Genomic DNA, 25397 nt, shown 5'->3' with positions numbered 1-25397 from the left:
ACACACACACACTGTGGTCTCTTGAGTTGAAGTGTGTGTGACGTGTGTGTGTGTGTGTTCAGGAGGTGTGGTCCTGCTGGATTGAGCTGCTGCAGTATCTGGATGTGGAGTCCGGCTGGTTGAACTCGCTGGAGGAGAAGGTTCACGCCACTGAGAGCGTCCCGGAAAACACAGAGTCCATCAGCGCGGCTCTGGAGGTAACCGCTGTCATGTGGAAGGTGCAGTCACGTTTACCATGGGTTCGCTGGAGAAATATTTCCCAACGCAGTGTTTGAAAGCTGCTTGGTTTGAAAATAACTTCTTTGTGTGCTGTCAAACATCACCATACTATTGACTATTGCCCGTACCTTAAATATAATATGGGTACATATGTCTGGATCGGCTCACGTTTGTCGTTCCAAACCCGTAAGACTTCCTTTCATCTTCAAAACACTATTGAAGAGATTTATAATGCAATCTGAGAGAAATCTGTCCCTCCATTGAAAAAGTCTGGTAAAAAAGAGATTATAAAATAAATCCATACAAATTGAGTGGTTTAATCCAAGTCTTCTGAAGAGACTCGGTTGCTCCATATGATGAACAGATTGAGTTTAGGTTTTTGTTCACATATAAACAAAAGCTCAATTGACACACGAGATTGAACCTCATTCAGGAACGGAGTGGCAATCGGGAGAGTCGGGACTTTTCCTGGTGGGCCGGAAGTGTTTCGAGGGCCGGTCTGATAAGTTCTTAGCAACACCAACCGGCGGCCTGGTGTGCGGCCGCTGCCCGCTGGTCAAACTGTGCAGCCTCTCGGCTCAACCCGTACGGCGGGCTGGAGCAGCCTCTTGTTTCAATAGAAACACAGGCTAATCAGAAAGCACTAACGAAGTGCAGGTCCAACCATGTCTAGGATTTTCAAAAATAGAGGGGGATCAGTGAGCGACTGTCGGCCCATGACGTAAAGCCATCGAACACCTCTTTTTTTTCTTTTTTTGGAAGTCTAACGTTAACAGACAGTGTGTGAGTGAGTCTAAATGATGAAAAGGCAAAAAAGAAAAGTGTGTGTGTGAGAATGGAGAGGCGCGCCTTCCGTTGTAGTGATGAAAGTCACAGTTGCTTTGAACGCCCGGGGAGTGCGATGATGGAGGATAAACTCGCGGTGCTCTCGCGGGTTACCAGGAGCTAACGACTTCACGAACTGTACCTACCACAATGTTAACAGAAAGTAAATAAAGTTAATAAAAGCCTGATTTGACGTTTAGGACAACTGGTTTCGGTGGTTGCCTAGCAACATAAAAAACGCAGCGCACTGCTCGTTCTGTGTGAACGCGGCAGTGCTGTGCACCTCACGTAATCTATTTAAAATAATTTTGCAAGGGTTCTATGACATTAGTATTTTTTTTTACCAAAAATAATTTCCCGGTAGATTTTTTGGTCCCACTCCGCAATTGGTTCAACTGACCTCATTGGTTCTCACTCATCAAGCAAGCATGCCTAATTTGAGTGATCTGTGTACATTTTGGGTGGATAGACTTTCAGTGGATGGACAGAAATCACACACACACACGCACACACACACGCACACACACACACACACACACACACACACACACTGAGAGTTCTTGATCTTCATTACAGTTTAGAAGATGAACAAAAGTCTCATAGGTTTGGAACGACATGAGGATGAGTAATTAATGACAGAATTGTAACTTGAACTAACCCTTAAACGGGACTCGTGTTGTGTGTCTCCTTCAGTCGGTGGAGTGTGTTCTGCGTCACCCGGGTGATAACAGGACTCAGATCCGAGAGCTGGCTCAGACTCTCATAGACGGAGGGATTCTGGACGAACTCATCAGCGAGAAGCTGGAGAGCTTCAACTCACGCTACGACCAGCTGACTCAGCAGGTGTGTTTGTGTTGAAGCCATCAGACGATTCCCCAAACCCACTCAGAGTCACATTTGACACGTGTGTGTGTGTGTGTGTGTGTTGCAGGCTGCTGCACGTCAGATGTCTCTGGAGCAGCAGTTGGGGACTCTGAGGGAGAACGAGACGGCCTTACACACACTACAGACGTCCCTCACACACCTGGACCAAACACTCACGTCTTACCTCACAGATCGCATCGACGCCTTCCAGCTGCCGCAGGAAGCTCAGGTGTGAACACACACTCCACAAACACACACTCGTTCAGTCTCTTCTGCTCACCAAGGCTGCATTTATTTGATTAAAAACAGTAATGTTGTGAAATATTATTTCAATTTAATACAGCTGTTTTCTATGTGAATATATTGTAAAATGTCATTTATTCCTGTGATCAAAGCTGAATTTTCAGTATCATTGCTCCAGTCTTCAGTGTCACATGATCCTTCAGAAATCATTATAATATGAGGATTTGATGATCAAGAAACATGCATTATTATTATCAATGTTGAAAACAGTTATTTACAGATTATTTGATGAATAGAAAGTTCAAAATAACAGCATTTATCTGAAATAGAAAGCTTTTGTAACATTAAACACAAGCGTTCAAGAGTTAGGGGTCAGTAAGAATTTTTATTTTATTTTTGGGAAATAAATTAATACTTTTATTCATCAAGGATGAATTAAATTGATCAAAAGTTACAGTAAAGACATTTATAATGTTACAAACGTCTTCTTTTTTCACAAATAAATGCTGTTCTTTTGAACTTTCTATTCATCAAAGAATCCTGAAAATTTTACAGGCGTACACTCAGACGTATTTTTAGATTTTTTTTAGATTTTCAGATTTTTTTTTTTTACAAAACTGTTTCAACATTGATAATAATAATGTTTTTTGAGCATCAAATCATCATATTCATCATATTATGAATGATTTCTGAAGGATCGTGTGACTGGAGTAATGACACTGAAAATTCAGCTTTGATCACAGGAATAAATCACATTTTAAAATATAATAGAAAACAGTCATTTTAAATTGTCATAATATTTAACAATATTACTTTTATATTACCCAATATTACCTCAATGAGCAGATTATACTTTTTTTTTAAACATTAAAAATTTTACCGATCCAAAACTTTTGACTGGTAGTGTTTTTTTAATAACAGATATAGTGTGAGATGCTTATTCTTTACTCTTTGGTCTTTTACTTGAACAATATTCTCCTCAGGCCATCCAGGCTGAGATCGCGACCCATGAGGCCACACTAGAAGATCTGAGGAGGAGGAATGTGGGAAACGTGCCTTCGACCGCACCCGAGGGCAAACCAGTGCGAGCAGTAACCCTACTGGACCAGTTACAGGTGAGACTCAGCACTGCCCCCGCAGGATGGGAGGGGAACTGCACAGTGGTCATACTTCACTTCTGCACTACACTAGGGATGTGTCCGAAGCCTAAATCCAAATTTGGAAAGGCACGGGAAATGAATAACGCATTCTACGGAGACCCTAAAGGGACATGGTTAGGCTTGCTGCGGTATTCGGATCAGTTTTCATCAGGAGACAAATCTTAAGGTTCTTGTCCGAAATTTTCAGACTTTAAATAATAAATACAACCTCGCGTTTTGTCAATCACGTTTAAACACTGCCACACTGAAAAATTCAGATCAGGTTACATTTTCTGCGTTTTTTGTAACCGTAGCAAGCATTTTGAGAGGCGTTTCGGACTGTAAATTTTGGACTCGTTGTGCAAGGACCTTTATCTTGTAAAATGTGTGGTCAGTACCGCCGCTCCTTATACACAGTGTACACGCGTGATCACGAATTGGAAAGCGCAAGTAAAAAGCGAAGGTGCATTCAAAAGCGGTTTCAATACCTCGCATATTAATAGCGGCTCGCTGATGCTTGCAAATGATATACAATATAATGACCTAACTATTTAATTATGAGATAATGCAAAGGCATTGACACTTCCCATCAGCATGTCCCTTACGGGGCTCCGTAGAATACATCATTTCCTTTCTGAAGGTAGTATTCGGCTTCGAGTACACACTACTTGCTACTTTAGTAATTATTAGTAATATTATTAGTAATAATTAGTAATTAAAGGTTATCTCAAAACTAAATTAAACTATTAATTACTAAAGTAGCGTCACTCTGTACAGGTGTTATTATAGTGTTATTTGTATACTATTTCCTTCATATTTTGAATAAGTTTTGTTTACATTTTCAGGCCATTTAAATTTGTTAAAAATTGTTGTAATTCTTTGTGCCTTTTTGTTTGTTTTTTTTGTGCTAAATTAATTCTTTTTTGTTTTCTTTTGAATTTTAGTTAAATTTGTATAATGTCATTTTTATCTGTCTTTTTATTACTAATTAGATAAAATGTATTTGTTTAGTTTTAGTATTCATTTTTATAGCTAGTTAGTAATTGAAGTGCTTTAACTTATTAAAAGAATAAGTATACACATATTAACCTAAAGGCTGAAATACACTGCATGACTTTAGCCTTATTTTTGAGTCCGCTCTAGTTGCAGAAAGTCCTCACATGTCCCGACTTTTGCGTACGATGGGCTTTGACTCCATCCATTTGGATTTTAAGGATATCAAAAATATCAGTTTGATATTTTCTTTTCATTTTTGACATTTTCATCCTATCAACATGGCTCATGTTTATGCATGACTTTAGTATTCAGAACCACATGAAAGTCTCCTCGTGTGTGATCCTCAGTCCACAGACAGACACACACCATAAACAAAGTCTGCAAGTGTTTGATTCCTAGTATTTGAACAGATGTTTAGTGTATTCCAGCTTAAGGTGTATCTCGTGTATCTCCGTCTGTTTAGCGGAAGCTCCGCGAGATCAGTACGAAATACCAGCTGTTCCAGAAACCGGCCAACTTCGAGCAGCGAATGCTGGACTGCAAGAGGATCCTGGACAGTGCTAAAGCTGAACTTCACATCCTGGACCTGAAAGACACGCAACCAGAGGAGATACAGACACACCTGAGCGGATGCATGGTGAGAAAACACACCGGTGGTCTTTTAGCATTATTTAAACACTGTAGGTCTCATTCATGAAACATTCGTAAATATACGAGTAAATATGTGAGTGATCTGCGCGTAAAGAGACCTTCCCGAAAACTCTTCTCCTGATTCACAAATACTTCGTAAACGTCAGATGTGATAGTGAAATGTGTGTGTGTGTTAATGAATTCCAATCAGTCGTAAATGGGACGCGCGTGCACGCTCATTCTCAATTACCATAAATCCCGCCCATTAAATCCGACTGACAACTATATATGGGCATCATATTATGACACCAAATTTCAACATGTCTTCTTAAAAGTGAATGAAAAAGAAAAATGTCTCATTATCAGATAATATTTTATTATCAGAAGTTCATTCAAAACGCCACATTTTATTTTCAAGCGTACATAGTGGCGTATCAGGTCCTAAAAAAGGGAAGCTTGGCAGATATTACAGACGCAGTTACTGGAGTTTCATCTGTTAATCGAACAGTCCCAGTAGTGAAGAGAAAATGGTTCGACATGAAGCTCGAATGCAAAAAACGAATTAGTTCACTTCGAAAAAATAGAGCCCAGCCCTATTGAAAGCAGTTCATTATTTGATTAAAGTGTTCAGTTTGCAGATGCTATCACTGACTCTCATAATAAAAGTGAAAAAAGAAAAACCGAATGTAATTACTATATATCATATTTTTTCAAAATGCTGTGTAAATATGTACCCGATGAAGGTGAATTAAAATGCAGCCTTATTAATGAGCAAAACGTTCGGATGTTAAACGCACTATTTACGCGTGGCTGGGAGCAGGTGCAGATTTCTTTCGGACCAACTAACATTTGGAAAATACGAACATTTGAATGAATCCGAAAATTTACGCCAGAACCACTTTACACACGATTTACACAAACATTCGTTCTGCTCGTGTTTCATGAATGAGACCCTGTGTGTGTGTGTGTGTGTGTGTGTGTGTTCAGACTCAGACTTGTCTCGGTCTCGGCCACTGGTCTTGCCAAATATGGCTTTTGGTCTCGACCGAGTCCAGGTGTCTTTATTATGTTCCCAGTAACGTATTATTGTAGTGTGCACCCGCAGACTTCCACAGATTGTAGTGCCCGTCATTGACAAGTACGACCTGCGCGTGTATGATATATTTTCTACTATTTGCTACGGCGTAACTGTAATAACAGATCCGTCTATTCACTGTCGATCATAATATCAAACTGCTATATTTGTGACTGTGAAAATTAAAGACTGCTATCAAAGTCTGATTGTTCAGCGAGTCTCTGCAAACGAGTGCCGCAGGTTCATGTACTACACACACTCAAGTACACGCTCATCTTCAGCATTTCATCGTCAGATAAGCTCAGAAACCCGTCAAAATAAACGTTTGGAAGAAACTATCACAGATATATTTTACTGGAGTGAAGCTATATTGTCATTTAGTTGCTCAAATGCTCAGTACTAGTACCTAGCAGTGGCAATAGTAGTGGGTTGGTGTTTTCTTTAGATTAGAAGATTATATGATATCAAGGGGAATGTCTATACTTAAAAAACCTGGGTGTTGTGACACTGTTTTTGCTTTTAGATCAACAAATAATAACCCAAAATGATTGTCTTGATAACATCATGCATAAGACTTTTTTTTTTTCCTGTCCTGACTCGGTCTTGACTCGGACTCAAACCTCTTTGGACTCTGTCTTGACTTGGACTCGACTAGTCCTGGTCTTGGACTCGCCAAAGCTGGTCTTGACTACAGGCCTACTTCATCACACTGCCTGTGCTTCATGTAGGCGTTTTGTTTTTCTGATTGCAGAAGCTGTATAAGATCTTGAGCGAGGTCAAACTGGAGGTGGAGACTGTGATTAAAACGGGACGACAGATCGTTCAGAAACAGCAGACGGAAAATCCTAAAGGAATGGATGAACAGCTCACTGCCCTCAAATTACTCTACAATGAGCTGGGAGCTCAGGTACACACACACACACACACACACACACACACACACACACACACACACACACACACACACACACACACACACACACACACACACACACACACACACACACACACACACACACACACACGTTTAAAACTGCTATAAAAGCAGCATGTGCTTGTTTTTTTCTCTTTAAAATTGTGCTTTTTCAATTTAAGGTTTTAGATACAGTCATGGCCAAAATTGTTGGCACCCCTGGTAAATATGATCAAAACTGGCTGTAAAAAATAAATCTGCATTGTTTATCCTTTTGATCTTTCATTCAAAAAATTGCCAAAATTCTAACCTTTCATTGAAGCAAGAGAATTGAAAGTGGGGCTAAATCACATTATGAAATACATGTTTTTCTCCAAAACACGTTGGCCATAATTATTGACACCCTTTTATTAAATACTTTTTGCAACCTCCTTTTGCCAAGATAGCAGCTCTGAGTTTTCTCCTATAATGCCTGATGAGTTTGGAGAGCACCTGACAAGAGATCAGAGACCATTCCTCCATACAGAATCTCTCCAGATCCTGCAGATTCCCAGATCCATGTTGGTGCTTCTTCTCTTCAGTTCAGCCCACTCATTTTCTATAGGGTTCAGGCCAGGGACTGGGATGGCCATTGCAGATCTTGGTTTTGTGCTCAGTGACCAATTTTTGTTTTGATTTTGATATTTGTTTTTGGATCACTGTCCTGTTGGAAGATCCAAACATGGCCCGTTATAAGATTTCTAGCCCCGGCTGTTAGGTTTCGATTTTTTATCTGTTGGTATTTGATCCAATCCATGATGCCATGTATCTGAACAAGATGTCCAGGACCTCTGGCAGAAAATTAGGCCCACAGCAGTAAAGATACAGCAGAGTATTTCATTTTACACATGGGGTACTTTTTTATCCCTGTGTGCACAAAACCCATCTTAAGTGTTTGCTGCCAAAAAAGCTATTTTTTTGGTTCCTCTGTCCATAGAACGTTTGAAAAGTACCTGACACGACTGGCACTTCAAACGGGACGGGTTCTATGGTCAGATGAAACAAAAAAATAGCTTTTTTGGCAGCAAACACTTAAGATGGGTTTTGTGCACACAGGGATAAAAAAGTACCCCATGTGTAAAATGAAATACTCTGCTGTATCTTTACTGCTGTGGGCTTTTATTTCATAATGTGATTTAGCCCCACTTTCAATTCTCTTGCTTCAATGAAAGGTTTGAATTTTGGCAATTTTTTGAATGAAAGATCAAAAGGATAAACAATGCAGATTTATTTTTTACAGCCAGTTTTGATCATATTTACCAGGGGTGCCAACAATTTTGGCCATGACTGTATGAACAAGAAACGTTAGCTTGTTACTCCACATCCTCTGCTCTTCCACTTTTTTACCACTCCCTACTTTTTCACTCAGAAATATGTCGCATTATTGAAGTAAAATGTGTTGAGGAAGCAATTTCATGTTGACTTCAATTTGCCATCAAATGTGTGTGTGTGTGATCAGGTGACTGAGGGGAAGCAGGATTTGGAGAAGGCGCTGTGTGTGTCTCAGCGTCTGCAGAAGGACAGCGCCGCCCTGCAGGCCTGGATGAAGCACACTGAGGCTCAGCTCAAAGAGAAGCTCAGCACAGGAGACATGCCCGCTGACATCGACTCCGAGATCACATGGGCCAACGTGAGTGTGTTTGATGGAGTCTCTTCTGGACCCAGTGCGTGTGTGTGTGTGCTAAAGAGCGTGTCTCCGCAGGGCCTGCTGAAGGAGTCCGAGCGCAGGAAGAGCGATCTGTCTGTGGTGACGGAGAACAGCGCCGCCCTGCAGGCGTTAGTGGAGGGCAGTGACGCTCAGCTGGAGGAGCAGCTGTTTGAGCTCAACGAGGACTGGGAACGAGTGCACACACTGGTGGAGGACTGGCTCAGCGCTGTCCTGGTGAGTGTGTTTGAGCCTGGCTTTCAGTAGGACCGCTGGAGTGAACGTTAAACTTATTTACCCACAGTGCACTCGTTCAGGTTTACATCCCAGCTGCTTCATTTTGTGCTCCGTGATTTGGAAAGACTGATTAGAAGAATAAAGACACACACACACACACACACAAATTTGTGTCCTCATAAATCACATAAACACACACACACACACACTTGTGTCCTCATAAATCACATAAACAAGCTCACACACACACACACACACACACACACTTGTGTCCTCATAAATCACATAAACAAGCTCACACACACAGACACACACAAGCTCACACACACACACACACACACACACACACACACACACAATCACACACAATCACACACACAAACACAATCACACATATACACACACACACACAATCACACACACAAACACAATCACACATACACACACACACACACACACACGCACACACACACACACAATCACACACACAAACACAATCACACATATACACACACACACACACAATCACACACACAAACACAATCACACATACACACACACACACACACACGCACACACACACACAATCACACACACACAATCACACAGTAGATAATTTAGTAAATGATGAGGGAAGACCTTCATAATTATTAATTTATATGCAAATTCAATTCACATGGGATGATTCCGTCATTAGCTGTCTGTGTTGGCAGAGTTTAATTAACATCAAAGTTGTACTGGTCTGAAATGTCACTTATGAGCATAATATAATATAATATATAACTTCATAAAATATAATATAATATAATATGAATCACTTTATTATATTTTTTTCCTTAAAAGACAATGATCAAATCAAAGTTTATTTATAAAAATCAAAAATCAAATGCATCAATACTGGATGAACAACATTTTTATTTTAAGTTTTAAATATTATATATGTTTTTACTATGATATAATGTAGGAATAATAATATTAATATTTATTATTATTGTTGTATTTTTTCTGATTCTTAAAAGATTCATTAAAAGCATCAATGATGAATGGACAGCATTTGTATTTTTATATTATGTTTTATATATTATAAAGGTTAAAATATGTTACAATGTAGTAATACTAATGTGTTTAGTATTATTATTAATATAAAAAGTGATCTTACCATTTTCCCACATCATTGAAAGATTAAGTAAATGCATCAATACTAGAAGAGGTAAAAATGGGCTAATTACATTTAACTGCAGAACAATGAGTAAATGAAATAACTTGTTCTTGGTCTGTATCTGTTGCGTTGCAGTTTTTACCTATTGTGTGTGTGTGTGTGTGTGTGTGTGTGTGTGTGTGTGTGTGTGTGTGTGTGTTGTAGAATCACAGGCGTGAGGTGGAGATGTTTGATGAGAATTTGGCTCATATCAGCACATGGCTCTATCAGACTGAGATACGATTGGATGAGATGGAGAAGAAACCAGCAGCTGAGAAAGAGAGAATGACCAAGGTCACGACACACACACACACACACACACACACACACACACACACACACACACACACACACACACACACACACACACACACACACACACACACACACACACACACACACACACACACACACACACACACACACAGACTCGGTTTATTTGGTGAAATCTAATATTCAGCTGGATATGATATATATATATAAAATGTATAATGTGTATATGTGAGTGTGTGTGTATATATTGTTGTATATATATATATATATATATATATATATATATATTATTGCTTTTCAGAGGCAGATAAAGTAATTACACTTTGATTAAAGATCAGTGTGTGTACTAGGGTTCACATGACTAATCATTTGTAGTTGTGTGTGAGCTCTAGTTGCTCAGTTGTCCAGAACAGCGACTGTGGCCTGTGAACAACACTCGATTGACGCATTAGTGTGAGTTTGTTTTTGTGATGTCGTCATGCTGTTGTTAACGCTGTGTGTGTGTCTGACAGGCTGTGCTGTGTGAGTTGGAGGGCATGAGTGCTCGCGTGGACAGTGCTCGTGATCAGGCAGTGATGTTGATGACCAGCAGGGGTCCTGCGTGTAGAGAACTGGTGGAGCCCAAACTGGACGACCTCAACCGCACCTTCCACAAGGTGGCGCAGCACATCAGCTCTGCTCAGGTGAGACACGCCCACGGCTCACAGGGGTCTGAGAGGACTCGTCAGCGGGGGCTAACTGTGTGTGTGTGTGTGTGTGTGTGTGTGTGTGTGCAGGTGTCTGCTGGTCTGGAGGTCACACAGGTAGACGCTCGATCTGCTCCTCTTCTCTCCTCCTCACAGCTGCTGCTGTTTGAGTCCGACATACAGGCGACTGTCAGAGCACTGGAGCAACAGGACAAAACACACACACCTGACGACGAGAGGGTAATGCGCACACACACACACACAAACACACACACACACACACACCTGATGACATGAAGGTAACGCACGCACGCACACACACACACACACACACACACACACACACACACACACACACACACACACACACACACACACACACACACCTGATGACGAGAGGGTAACACACGCACACACACACGCACGCACGCACGCACGCACACACACACACACACACACACCTGATGACGAGAGGGTAACACACGCATACACACAAACACACTCACACACACCTGATTTACCCCTTATTTAACACATGCATCATATACACTTCCTATTATAAGCTTGTTTTCTGAAAAAAGTATATAAAAAAGGTAATTGCAATTTTTTTGTCTCACAATTCTGACTTTTAATAACTCATAATTAAATGCAAGTTTATGGCAAATGTTCTATGAAAAATGTCTGAATTGTGTGTTATAAGCTCGCAATTGCCAAATAAAATAGCAAAATAATTACTAGCCAACAAAATAAAATAATTTGCCAAAAATGGACACTGTGAAAAACAAAACAATCATGTAAAAACAGAAAATCTCTATTGTAGCTCGTCAGAGACAAAAGAAACATAATAATTCCCATACATTTCTATTGCATTATTTCTATTGTTTTAGAGATAAACTTGAAATTTATGTTCAAAATTAGCTTTTTCATTTTTTTTTGAGAACTTTAAATTCAACTAGATAAAGAAGCGATTCAGGACATTGGTTTGTACGATCCAGAAGACGAGTCTTCGATTTCGAGTAAAATTTGAGTATTAAATTGAATAAGGTCTCATATATTTCATATTTGGGTTTTTGACAAGCTACAATAAAGTTTTTTTACCTGACTCTTTGCTGCATTTCAAAGTGTTGATTTTTGGCAAATAGAGTACAAGGCAGTGGAGGGGTCAGTATGACGGCAACACAAAGGTTGTAACACAATTTGTATGTTCCTAAGTTTGTTCAAATGTGTTGAAACTTAGCATGCACATCCATGATCCAAAATGAAAAGTATTCACAAAATCCAAAGAAGTAAGTAGCAGAAATGACAAAATCGAATAGTGGCCAAATTGAGGCAAACACAAACAGGAGTGTTGAACATCAGCTCCAATAACAGCAGACGTCTATATTAAAGCATTGATGTGTGTGTGTGTGTGTGTGTGTGTGTGTGTGTGTGTTGTAGCTGGCCGAGGAGAAGGCACATGTTGAGGAGGTGCTGAGGAGAGGAGAGGAGGTTCTGCTGTGTGTTCCTGATGAGGAGAGGAGAGAGGACATCCACAGGAGACTCCTGATGCTCCAGACACGACACAAGGTCATTTCATGCACTCTTAACATGTCAAACACGCAAGGCCCGCTCCGAGCTCCAAGCCACTTTCACAGAAGCAAACCGTTAAATTGCGGCATTAACATGTCTGGCAGCTGATTCTATGCAGACAAATCACCAAAAAACCCTTGAAAGATGTCATTTACCCAAAATATCTTTCAGAAATAGTTGGCTGCTACTATTTGAAAAACTGGTGGGCCACAATTTTTTAGTTGAATGTCCACTGTATTGATGTGTACGAATGAAATATACAAATTTGCTGTTGCTTATGTCATGTCTAGAAGTAGAAAATGTGACTTCAGAACCGTGCTTTTGGTTCCACTCTTTGAAAAAAGACTTCGGAATAGAGGGCTGCATTGGATTGAGTCCCGCCGGGTCCCGCGCGACCCAACGCAAATCTCGCGGGAGCGGGCGGTTTGAACTTTGCTGCGGGCGGGAACAGGCGGTTTGAAAAAAAACACCGCGGGATAGGGAGGTTGCCTAGCGACATGATGGAGATGTCAATAAATGATGTAGAAAAGAACCTCAAACTAGGTATTTACAGCACAAAACCTAAGCAAGGCAAGTCTGACATTTGGAGAAGTTTCTCAATTGTTTGTGATAAAGATGGAAAGGAACTGGACTTTGTTCATTGTGACAAATGTTCACAAATACTAATCTACAACTGGCACAAATCCGGCACGTCTGGGTTGAGGCGACACAGTCGATCAGCAACATTCTCGTTCTCCACAGCAATATTGCAAAGTGATTCATTTGTTAAATTAATTCGTTAACGTTGTTTATTAGTGTTGTTTTTTGAGCACAGCCTCTCGTTGGCATTTAGGGCAAGAGGCGTGATGATGCCAGTGTTATTGAGCAGGCTGCCTAAGGCCGGTGACACACTGGATGCGTGGGGTGAGCGTGGCGTTTCTGTTGCATGTCAGCTGCGTGGCGGCTGCGTCGCGTTTTCTCTGTCTTTACACACCAGAACCGTGCTTGACGCGGCGCGCTGCTGCTGCTGTAGGTGACAGAGGGACAGAGTAGGTGACAGAGTTTCTCCACCTCTTCAATTAACCTGCCGTCGTCTATCGTTGCAAACTCGAAGTGTAGCCTACTTGAAAGTGTCAAGTCGCGTGATTTGGATCACCCTTGTTCACATATAGGGAGAGAGTTGTGGAAGGCTAGGCCTATACGTCATGTTAAGCATACATACATATAAAGCCTACTGATAAAGGACACCGTCAACAGTATTGACGGCAAAATAGACTATGTTTGACAGGTGCATTTGAAAATAGATAATTATTTATTTTTTTGTTTTTTAAATTACATTTACATCTGAATTTATGTCAACCTATAGACTTTCAGACATCAAAATGTCATTAATTAATATGTATTTGTGTACAAAATGACATATAAACATATTTTCCTATTATATTTTGCATGGAAACGCTTCCAACACGCTTGCGTGTCGCGTGAAAAATAGGCGTCGGTTCTATTTCTAGCATGCACGCGTTTTCCGCGCGGCTCGAGCCGCGCCAGAGACGCGCGTGTCACGCAAGCAGTGTGCAAGCTCTAACCTGTTAACATATGGCGTTCCGATCGGTTCTTTAATATGACTTTGCAGCACGCACTCGTCTCAATGAACGTGACGTCTGCGTCTGCCGAACGTGACGTCTGCGTCTGCAGAATGTCTCGTCTGCGTCTGCCACATCACTCGTTCGTCTGCCAAACGTCTCGTCTGCGTCTGCCACATCACTCGTTCGTCTGCCGAACGTCTCGTCTGCGTCTTCCGAACGTCTCGTCTGCGTTTGCCACATCACTCGTTCGTCTCGTCTGCGTCTGCTGGTTTCCAGCACATTCCACACACTTATTCGTTCTTTATTATTTTTCCCCACTTATCTTCAATTGTATTTTATTAGCAATTAAGTGATTTTACCTTGCTTATGTAGCCTATAGCTTTTTATTCCAAATAGTAAATATTAATTTACACAAATGATCATGTTAAAATTTGTGTTTGCCATTGTTTCTTGTCAACATATCCACAGATAGCCTACTTATGAATAACTCATAAAAAAGCATGTATGTAGCCTACTATTCACCACTAGGAGTCTCTTGACCAATACAAAAGAACGTAGTTGTAAACATTTGGGCTGATTTAACTAACATATATAATATTTGTAAAGTTTAATTTTAGAGTTGTAATATTTAGTTTTAGATTTTCGCCGAAGTTTGATTGACAGGCGGTCTGACAGTTATCATCAGAATTATACTTAAAAACAGATAGGTCTGCACCTCAGGAGAAATGCGAGCACAGTTCATTATTATTATTTAGCCTAAATGTCTTTGCTTATACTAATAATAATAATAATTAGCCTATAATTAATATTATCAGCCCAAGGCTACATATTTAGCTAGATTGGCCCACAGCTTTTATCCCAGTTGCAGTGAGACTGTTGAACGAGCATTCCTCCTATTTATACCCAGCCCGCCACAACACACCACAATTATCTCTATACACAACTTTAATAGTTGGGAATGCATTGCTGTACTATTTACTACATCTCACATATTGTTTATACGGACATTAATTGTTATGTCCCTGTCGACTGGTGATAAAACGGATTGCACTTTATCGACTTTTTATTGCACTTATAGCCTATTGTAGGATTATCTGATGTTATTTCGTTGTTATTTATAAGAATGACAAAAAATACAAATAAATAAAGAACAAACAATATTTAGAAGACGCTTTTATCCAAAAAAGGAACAAAGCAATTGGTCAAATGTCAGTCATAATAAAGGTTAGACAATAATAATACAGGGTTTTATTTGATTATCACAAACAAACACGAGATTTTGACGCATATCCAAGGGTTTGTGCGGAGTGGAGCGCGCACTGCATGGCACGGAGGCGCGGGCGCGAACACTTGTATTTTCCTATCAACAGTGGAAAGTAAACAACTTAAAATAGGCCTACTTAAAAAAAAAAATTATGGTCATACAGAAAATAAAATAAAACAATCAGGCGCGCTTTCATGATCTCCGTGAACATGAGCGCGTCTCAAAAATGAACTGAAACAAAATAAAGCTTGAAATGTCCACTATTAAACGAACAAATTCGAATCGAAAGCAAATACTGTCTGATTATGTAATCCGTGAACGGTGCATTTCTATAAAGGCGCATCTGCTTAACAGCGGAGATGGAGAGATGTTTGCAGCCGACACTGATTTACAAAATAGGCCTAGGCTACTTGTTTATTAATAAAAAAACAATTCAAATGCCTCGTTATTTTTTCAGACACATTTAGTATCATTAGCCTATAAACCACCTATAAATCACCTCTCTGTATGGTTCCAGAGATGGTTATTCTCATTCAGCACTGCGGGGAAAATAAATGTGGCATTAGAAAACCAGTAAAAAAAAAAAAAAAAAAAAATCCATATTAATTTGTGAATATTTTAAATGTTTAATACGGGTTATTAATCCGTGGGCATTAAACCGAGGGAACAGTTTGAGAATTCGTGAGAACGGTTTATAAACGGATTATATAAAAAATAAAAATAGTATTTTTCAATTCTATTCTTCTATTTAAAGGATCTACAGAAACAGTGGTTGTGCAATCGAGTTGTCTGTTTTCTAGTTTAGTGCTGTAGCCTATAGGCCTTTTAAAACTATAAAAAATTAAAAACACAATAACAACCCCAACAATAAGCTATAAAAATGAAATAGCCTATATCAATTTTGTTTCTTCATATTTCTATTTTTGTAGGGGCATTTGGCCCTCAAAATGTGGGTTAAACAAGAACACACACACACACACACACACACACACAATATCCTATATATAAATATCCTATAAATCACAGACGCAGACGTCACGTTGTAAGGCAGACGCAAGTGAGACGAGTGCATGTTGCAAAGTCATATTAAAGAACCGATCGCAATCGCTGGCGCACTGCACTGAGCAGTGCTGAGTAGCGTGTGCAGTGCGTGTTAGAGAAAATTATAATAAATGACTTCACTGCCACACGTGAATGACGTGTAACGTCTGACTTGACACTTCACTGCTACGCGTGATTTACGTGACGTCAGCGTGACGTCTGCGTCACGTCTGCGTCTTAAAATGAATGGAATAAATAGCAGAATAAAAAAAAAATTAAGACGTTGAGTGAGACGTTCATTGAGACGAGTGCGTGCTGCAAAGTCATATTAAAGAACCGATCGGAACGCCATATTAACATGGGAGCCGAAATAAAAACGGACACGCCACGCAGCTGAGACGCTTACGCCACGCATCCAGTGTGTCACCGGCCTAAGTTTGAATGTTTTTATTCTTATTTGTATTTGTTCAAACAGAATACCTGCGACATCTGGCTTTGGCTAATAATTGTAAAACTGCTGTTTTTCATGTAGCCCAGTTTATCATATTGTATTTTTTTAAAGCAGTCTATTTTTATGTGCCGTGTGATGGTGCAACGTTTTTGATAAAAACGAAATTATATTTCATGTATTGTGTGTTTTGTCTTTTTGTTTTTAATTAGATTTAAACTTCAATAGCCAAAATCAAAGTAGGCTACTTGAAGTCTAAGGCCGTGTGTCCACCAAAGCGTTTTTTCACGCGGCTGGCTTTATTTTTCTATTGTTCTCAATGGGAACGCCGCGTTTTTAGAACGCCATGAGCGTAATGAGGCGCTGAGCGAGTATATTTAACGCTGAAGCGCTGAGCGAGTATATTTAACGCTGAAGCGCTGAGCGAGTATATTTAACGCTGAAGCGCTGAGCGAGTATATTTAACGCTGAAGCGCTGAGCGAGTATATTTAACGCTGAAGCGCTGAGCGAGTATATTTAACGCTGAAGCGCTGAGCGAGTATATTTAACGCTGAAGCGCTGAGCGAGTATATTTAACGCTGAAGCGCTGAGCGAGTATATTTAACGCTGAAGCGCTGAGCGAGTATATTTAACGCTGAAGCGCTGAGCGAGTATATTTAACGCTGAAGCGCTGAGCGAGTATATTTAACGCTAAAGCGCTGAGCGCTCTGCGTTTTTTACAGGTCGCCGAGAGTTGAAGAATGTTCAACTTTGGGTAAAACGCACAGTGGAGGAGGGGCGGCTATATATATATATTTTGCAGCTCATCCTTTCCGAGCATATAGTGAAGTTTCTCTGAGTCATTTAGACTTAGAGTAAAGAATGAAAAATTCAGTGCTGCTCGGACACACTCGGTCTCTCTTGCGCGCAAATAGACTCGGTCTCTATCGCACGCTCTCAGATGCACTCGGTCTCTCTCGCGCGCAGACACACTAGCGTGCAAACACACGTGTCTCTCAAGCGCAGTGTCGCTCGCGGAGTTCGCTTCGCTTTTGTCCAGTCCGGCGCCTCATAGCTCTGCGCTCAAAAAAAAAAAAATGCCATTAATTTTTTTTTAATCTCCGCGTTGCGCGACACAACGAATCGATAATGAAATTCGTTTCCAACTATTTTGATAATCGATTTTTATCGATTCGTTGTTGCAGCCCTAGCTGTTACAATATAGTTTACAGTTTTGTTACATTAATGATGCCTGCTATGTTTAAAGCTGTGTTATATGCTACTATACTGCTATGTTAAGTCTGTTATGCTATGTTACAAAAATATTTAAGGCTATGCTATAACTGTTTACGACTGCAACTTTCAACATCATGTTTTCAGCTGTATTACAGCAACATTACAACATTGACAGCTCATTTGCTGACATTTCCACATCAGATCTTATAAACAAAATGTGTTTACATTGTTAGCAAAGGCTGAATGTGTGAAAGCACCAAATGTATCCCGCTAGATTCTTATATTCACTATAGTCTCTCTCTGTTTCTCTGCAGGAGCTTCATATCTCCAGAACTCAGCCAGTTGTTGAAGTTGTGCTGGAGTCATCGTCTTCTCCTCCGCAGAGATCAGAGTCATCCCCCTCTCCTCAGGACGAGGGGAGCGCGTCCCACTCCCCGTCCGACTATCTGCTGGACATTAATAAGGTTCTGCTGGCTATGGCTGACAACGAGCTGCTCCTGAACTCCTCAGAGCTCAGCGGAGGACTGTTTGAGGACTTCTCCAGCCAGGAGGACACGCTCAGGGTTAGCCCGTGTCCATGACGTCCAAATATCAGTATACTAGTGTTGGGGAAACCACTTCAAAACTCTAGCTTGTACTAGGGGTGTAACGGTACGCAAAAATCACGGTTCGGTACGTACCTCGGTTTTAAAGTCACGGTTCGGTTCATTTTCGGTACAGTAAGGGATAGAAATGCAAAACATTAAACTGCTGGTTGTTTATTATAAACTTTTTTTTAACAATTTGTTTACACTTTTTTTAAACACACTTTTTAATAAAATATAATGTTAGGCTAATAAATAAAAAAGATATAAAATAAAAAAAGAATAAGAAATAAAATACTGCTGCAAAGTTCTCCACTAAATAAAATACTCTCAAACCCAATATTGGCCGTACGTGACGCTAGCTAGCGAGAGGCTGGGCTAAAGCGAGCGTGCCGTGTATGTGGTGATCTTTGTTTATGGGATATTTATGTCCGAGCCCGACCCGAGAGTTAAAATCCAATTTTTTTTTCTCATACTAATGACACATGTACGTTTGTTTGTGTGGAAAGCCCGCTTTTAACAGAAAGGCATTCGGAAATGTCCACAGATGAGCGCATCAGCGCTCTTAACACAGGCGCGCATGCACGTGTTTCGTTGTCACAGCAACATAAACAAATTTTCGCACACAGGAAGACAGATGTTATGGTAATATTTTACATGTATTTGAATCACAAAAACGATTAATCAGATTTAATCAGTGCAACGCGGAGACTTCCGACACTTAATATGTTCGTGTGGAAACTCGGAATTGACGCATGTTCCGCACACAAAACTAGCCTAAGATTGCATTCGGTGCACATGTGCACCGTACCGAAAGTCCTGTACCGAAACGGTCCGGTACGAATACATGTACCGTTACACCCCTACTAGCTTGTCAAGCTACAATCTACTCGTAAAGTTATCAAGCTGCACCGTTGACCATAATAACTTCCTGTTCATGAGATACTCTGATATAGAGACAACACTGAGTGGAGCGATGTGTGTTTTCAGTTGTACTGACTTCTCTGTGTCTCTGTTTGTAGAGTGTAAAGGAGAGTTTGGAGCGGTTGGGTGAGCAGGTTGAAGTGATTAATGAGCGCCAGCCCGATGTGATTCTGGAAGCTTCCAGACAGGAAATGGCACAGATATCTGATGCCCTGGCACAACTGAACTCAGAGTGGGACCGAGTCAACCGCATGTACAGCCAGAGGAAAGGGTGAGTCCCGAATGACTCTGCATTCTCCCATAATTCCCTGTTTTTCTGCATCCCCCCGTTATGGCCCATAATCACAAAGTGAACCTGAAAAAAACAAAAACAGGTTTTGTATTTATTTGCATTGAATGTTGATAATTATTAAATAAACCAATGAATATAGGTTTGAACTCTGTAATGTCTTGTTGTGATTATTCATTCTTAATTATACATCTTTTGACTTTAGTGGATGTGTGTGTGTTGTTTGCAGTGGGATTGATAGAGTTTGGATTCCAGCTTATATTTCCTCATTTTCTCGTTATTGGAGATAGATTTCCTAATGTTATTTTCCCCATTGGTAACATGTTAATGGAGGAGTCCAGGGAAGGATGTAACCATGCATTCAGAATTGGGGGCGGCAAATGTAATAATTTAAAAACCAATAACAGTCCATGACCTAATCTGAATTTTATCTGAATATACCCCCTCAATATCTGTGGAGGCTTGGGCTCCGAGTCTAGGAGAATCCGGAGAGAAATGTGTCTGGTCCCTGGATATTATAAATGTATGAGGATGAGAGAGAAACCGATCAGCATCTCACTTCTGAACCCTTCATTAATACTGATGCAGTGTGCGCCTGGGAAACATCAAACTCTAATAGACGTCTTAAAGCAAAATTAAAATGATCAATAATTCCACCAATGCTTATTATTACAGATTATTAACCAAGATTTTTATTACATCACTTTTTTTTTTTTTTTTTTTTGTAAATGGCTTTACATGTTCTACAATGTAAAGCCATTTACAAAAATAAATAAAAAAGACCATAAATAAACATCATGGTGCCAATAATATGCCTTTTATCTTTTATGACATTGTTATCATCTTGACAGTTAAGCACATCCTCTTCAATTCTCAATTCTACAAAATTGCAAACAATTAATTTTGTTTATGGAAACTGAAAATATAAGACTACAAGCAAATTCAAAAAATATTAGAAATTATGATAGTGTATAATTAATACAAAAACAACAACGCTACAATTTTTTTTCTAAATTCACTGGACAGGATGATGGCTGTATAGAATCTAGTGAGAATCATTTTTAGAATTATAATTGCAAAAAAGTCAAGTCAATTTTAATTAAGGGTAATTACTGGACAATATATGAGTGTCATGAATATAATGTCATAATGCAAAAATAGGCTTAATTTTGTTCACACAATATATAACTCATTATATATTTCCTAAGATGTTAGGGTTGAAATATGACACTTCAAAACTCAAAGTTAATAATGCAAGAGGCAGGTTCTTCTGAACAGTGAGCAGGATTTCGTCTCTGTCAGAAGTCAGTCACACAGGAAGTTTTCCTCACCGTGAGACAGAAATGTGACCCAGTTACTCGCCCAGTATCATCGAGCTCCCGCTGACAGACTTCCCTGCTTTAAAGACCAGTCAACCTCCACGCTGAACTCTCCGCTGCCCCAGTGTCCATGCTGTTCACCAGTAAAACCTGCTCGAGTTACTCAGTTAGAAAAGTGTTTGTGATGAAGATTTCTACAAGTTTAGCTAGTTTAAAGGGTAACTGTCTCCAAAATTGAACCTAGGCTCTTTTTGTTAATCCACCCGAGTCAAACTTTCGTGTAAAAGCATAGTTAGAATGGAAACGGCACTTTTAAGATTGACCGTATTTTCGTTTTTAGCTCAAAATGCCTTTTGAATGGGAGTGCATGGGGCACTTCTATGATAGCCTTCAAAATCCTTATTTTTAAAACACTAATGCGGCTCGACACAACATGAAACTGTGCCTGAAGTATCACCAGCGGCTCTACACATGAACTCCAGCATTGACTGCATTGTTTGTGTACACAGAGTTGACTAAAAAGAAAGGTTTTGTACGACTCACTTTATCAGTTAGTGTTTCCGGTGGCTGGAATTTTGTCAGTCAAAAGTAGTCGATCTCCGAATGCAACATAATGAACTGACTCCATATGAGGAAATGTCATGAACTTGTAATTCCAATGAAAAGCATGATAACTTAGACACTTAGAGTTTATATGGAAACGAGCTTTAGGAGCTTTCCATCTTAACTCTCCTCATGTTACGCTGCATTCGGAGATCGTGGCGTTTCCATTCTGATTATGCTTTTACACAAAAGTTTGACTGGGGTGGATTAACAAAAAGAGCCTAGGATCAATTTTGGCGAGAGTTCCCCTTTAACTATGAAAACAGCAGGTTCCACTATTTTAGTAGTTTTAAGCAGGTCAGTTTCTTTAGTTAACCCTTAAAGACCCACACAGCCACCCGTGGCTAAACATGACTATTATTCTTAAATGTTTCATAACTTTTGATCCACTAATCCACTCTGTATGCTTTAAAAAGAGGATATTCACGACTTCTAGGTGGTATCACACATTCAGAAGCCCTGTAGTGAAAGTGATGACGTCCTCATGTTTTGATCAGTATTGATTCGTCAAAAAAAACATGCGGTTTGTTGTTGAGTCAAACAGGAACGGTAGTTGATGCGTCGTACCCACCCCCGTGCCCAGATTGGTTGACACTGTCATCCACTCAACCAATAATCATAGGTTTTGGTCTGTTGAACCAGCAGTTAACATGCTTCTTTGGAAATTTGAACAAACACAAAGTGAAAAGAGTAGTTTTTGTGTGCATGAAAACACACAAAATAACAGATTTTCTCTCTGACAAAGCATAACATCACAAACCAAAAAGCAAGTACACAACAGCGCATGAGGCATTGAAATGCATGTGTTCAAACGAGTCGCTGCTCGATGTCCCGGGGGAATCGATTCTGACGGAAATAAGAAAGCCACCTTTGCTTCAGTGTTATTATAAAACAATGCTTTTAATTACTTTAGTTCCTGAACTTTTTTGAGACACATCTACATTGTCAGTAAATAAAAAACACACCAGGTTTTCACTAAAAGTTCCTGTAATAATATTGTAATAACTTGCTTGGGGATTGTTACTTGTAGACAAAATTTCATCTGGAAGTCTAAAACATCCTAGACCTAGTATAACTCTCTAAAGAAAAAAAAAATTCAGGAGGTTTGAGTTCACAGTAAAAAAAAAAAAAAAAAAAACTCAGTTTTTCTTCTTAATTCTGGTAAATTCATCCATTCTCAGACAAAATAAATGTAGAACTTTTAAAGGAGCTAGATGGAAATGCCAAGTTGTCCTGTTTAAAATGATATTTGGCACATGATGACTTTTAGAAAAGCAAAGTACAGGCGAGTCTTGCGCCTCAAAAATGTTCGAGGTCTTTAAGGGTTAATCAGCCAAACCCGCTCACCAGAATCCCCAACACAACACACACTGCAGTGGGATTACACTATTATTGATATAATAGTATAGTATTAATTAACATTTTGAATTAGTTCATATACAATAACTCTTTTCCCACCATCGTTTTTTTTAAGTTGCCAGCCACCGCCAGCGTTTTTGATCATTTTCACAAAAATGTCCCCTAGAATATTAAAAAAAAATTCCCCTATAGAATATTCCCCTAGAATATTTTGTTGGGTTTCATAAAATATGGGTTTCATAAAAATGCAATATATTGAGCAAAAAGCAGAACTCTTTCAGAAGAGGCGCCACACCGCATGGACGCGGGAACTAGGGGTGCTGCAGGTGCTGCAGCACCCCCTGTTGGCGCTGCAGCACCCCCTTGGCAAACTGTGATGACAATTAAATGATAGCTTATAAATATTTCTGGTTGTTGTTTCTGTTCCACGACATTTTGTATGTCACGTTTGGTGTGTGGGATGAAGAGATGGATCATTTTAGTTAGTATTTAATTAAAAATTATTTAATTTATCTTCAGTGTGTAGTATTAGCCAATCAGATGTGCCTTGACGCGCCTAAGCAGCACGCACACTCACGGCCCACACACAAGTTGTGCAACTACTACGAGCAGGACAAGCTACTGTAGTTCCCGCCGGCGAACTTCCTGGTACCTTTGGTGTACCGAAATCATCGTAAGGTAGAGACACGGTGTCTTACATCTCTGCGTCTTTTTCCTGCCGCCATGCAGGCCCAGATTTATATAAAGGATCGTTAGCGTTTAAGAATGTCCCTCGGATAAGACAGATTTGCATAGTCTGTTACTTTGTGGCACTTACGCCTTTTTTTGGCCGTTATGCGGTTTATGAACACTTAATCTACTTGTGGTTGTTTTAAAATAAACATTCCTGTGCGACAGAAATCCATGTCCGCGCGCGTCTGTGCATGTTTCCTAGCGACTGCAGCGCGCGCACATCTGAGCACACCGAAACGCTATTGAGCTATGAAAACATGACGAAACAAAAGTTTGTACATAATACAAATAAACGTATTTTTATTCATTATTTGCTTCTATTGTATTCCAATTTTTTGGCCTTCAAACACCTTAAAATGCACATATGTAGGTCCGAGAAATCCAAAATTTCTCGGGGGAGCATGCCCCCGAACCCCCCTAAGCTGCCTAACGACCCACCCTGTTTTATAAACAAACGCCCTGCCTGCAGAACTGTATAGCACGGGGAATAAACTGTACTGTCTTTGATTGTGTGTCAGTATCCCCACCAGCACCCCCTGTTCGCCAGCACCCCCTGTCGAAAATGACTTCCTGCGCGCCTGCCACACCGCCCCCTGTGGCAGAACAGTGGAGACACGGACAATTACGTGTTTGGCAGGGAAAGGGTTAAGATGGGATCATATGATGAATTTGAACGTCAGTCGTGTCTCACACTCTCCGAGAAATGAATTTCTGATGCTGATATTGAGTACTCTCTGTCTGATAGTTACAATACATCTCCCGCTTGAGAATGAGAGAAACGAGTCGAAACGAACACACACTGTTTATTTGAAGAAATGCAATTCAGTACCACCATGTTTCATCCTGTGCTGACGTGTGTGTGTGTGTGTGTGTGTGTGTGTGTGTGTGTGTGCAGGTGTTTCGACAGAGCCGTGGAGGAGTGGAGGCAGTTCCACTGTGACATGAAGGATCTCTCGCTGTGGCTGAGCGACACCGAACAGATCCTGGCGGACGGCACCGGGCCGGACGGGGAACTGGACCTGGAGCGCGCTTGGGCACAACAGCAGGTCAGAGGTCAAAGGTCACACCTCCGTTCTATGATCACACAGTGGTTAAGGATTTGCTCACCAGCAGGTTGGAGGTTCAAACCCCAATAAAACATTTCCAGACACTTTTATTTCCAGTCCTCTACAGTTGGACTGGAATGTAAAAGTCATCAGAATATTAAACTCTGAACAGAAAGGCAGGAGTATATATCACACATAATTATAGAGAGGAGTAATCTTTAATCATGAATGTGGATTGAGATCAGGCATCGTTCTGTGAGTCGCATATTTGATCATTGAGTGATAATTATATGATCATTGAAGCAATAAGCACTTCTAACTCGCAATTACAATTAAAAAGAAAAATTGTTTCTAGCATATGAGCAAAATAAGCCGGCAACAACCGCCCATGTTATATTGAGTGTTTTGAAGAGTCACGCTGGCCTCTTCCTCTTCAGTGAACATGCGGAAAACTCC

General features: G+C 40.2%; 1 protein-coding gene across 4 annotated transcripts in view; it reads left to right on the top strand.

Annotated features, from left to right (window-relative positions):
* utrn (utrophin) overlaps positions 1-25397 on the top strand; it is a gene marked incomplete at its 3' end in the record, with an annotated part of 231004 nt that overhangs the window by 54382 nt on the left and 151225 nt on the right. For all 4 annotated transcript variants that reach the window (XM_079588189.1, XM_079588190.1, XM_079588188.1 and 1 more), the window contains exons 27-41: positions 63-197; positions 1738-1887; positions 1976-2137; positions 3135-3266; positions 4750-4923; positions 6743-6898; positions 8403-8573; positions 8646-8825; positions 10189-10317; positions 10809-10979; positions 11073-11222; positions 12420-12548; positions 18400-18648; positions 19692-19864; positions 24791-24941. In XM_079588189.1, coding sequence (XP_079444315.1) covers positions 63-197; positions 1738-1887; positions 1976-2137; positions 3135-3266; positions 4750-4923; positions 6743-6898; positions 8403-8573; positions 8646-8825; positions 10189-10317; positions 10809-10979; positions 11073-11222; positions 12420-12548; positions 18400-18648; positions 19692-19864; positions 24791-24941 — 2412 coding nt within the window. The remainder of the gene's footprint in view (positions 1-62; positions 198-1737; positions 1888-1975; positions 2138-3134; positions 3267-4749; positions 4924-6742; positions 6899-8402; positions 8574-8645; positions 8826-10188; positions 10318-10808; positions 10980-11072; positions 11223-12419; positions 12549-18399; positions 18649-19691; positions 19865-24790; positions 24942-25397) is intronic.

This window comes from Phoxinus phoxinus (assembly GCF_949152265.1).
Source record: "Phoxinus phoxinus genome assembly, chromosome: 18".
In the NCBI taxonomy this organism is placed as follows: Eukaryota; Metazoa; Chordata; class Actinopteri; order Cypriniformes; family Leuciscidae; genus Phoxinus; species Phoxinus phoxinus.
The sequence above is the reverse complement of the archived record's forward strand: the minus strand, read 5'-3'. Positions and strand labels throughout refer to the sequence as shown.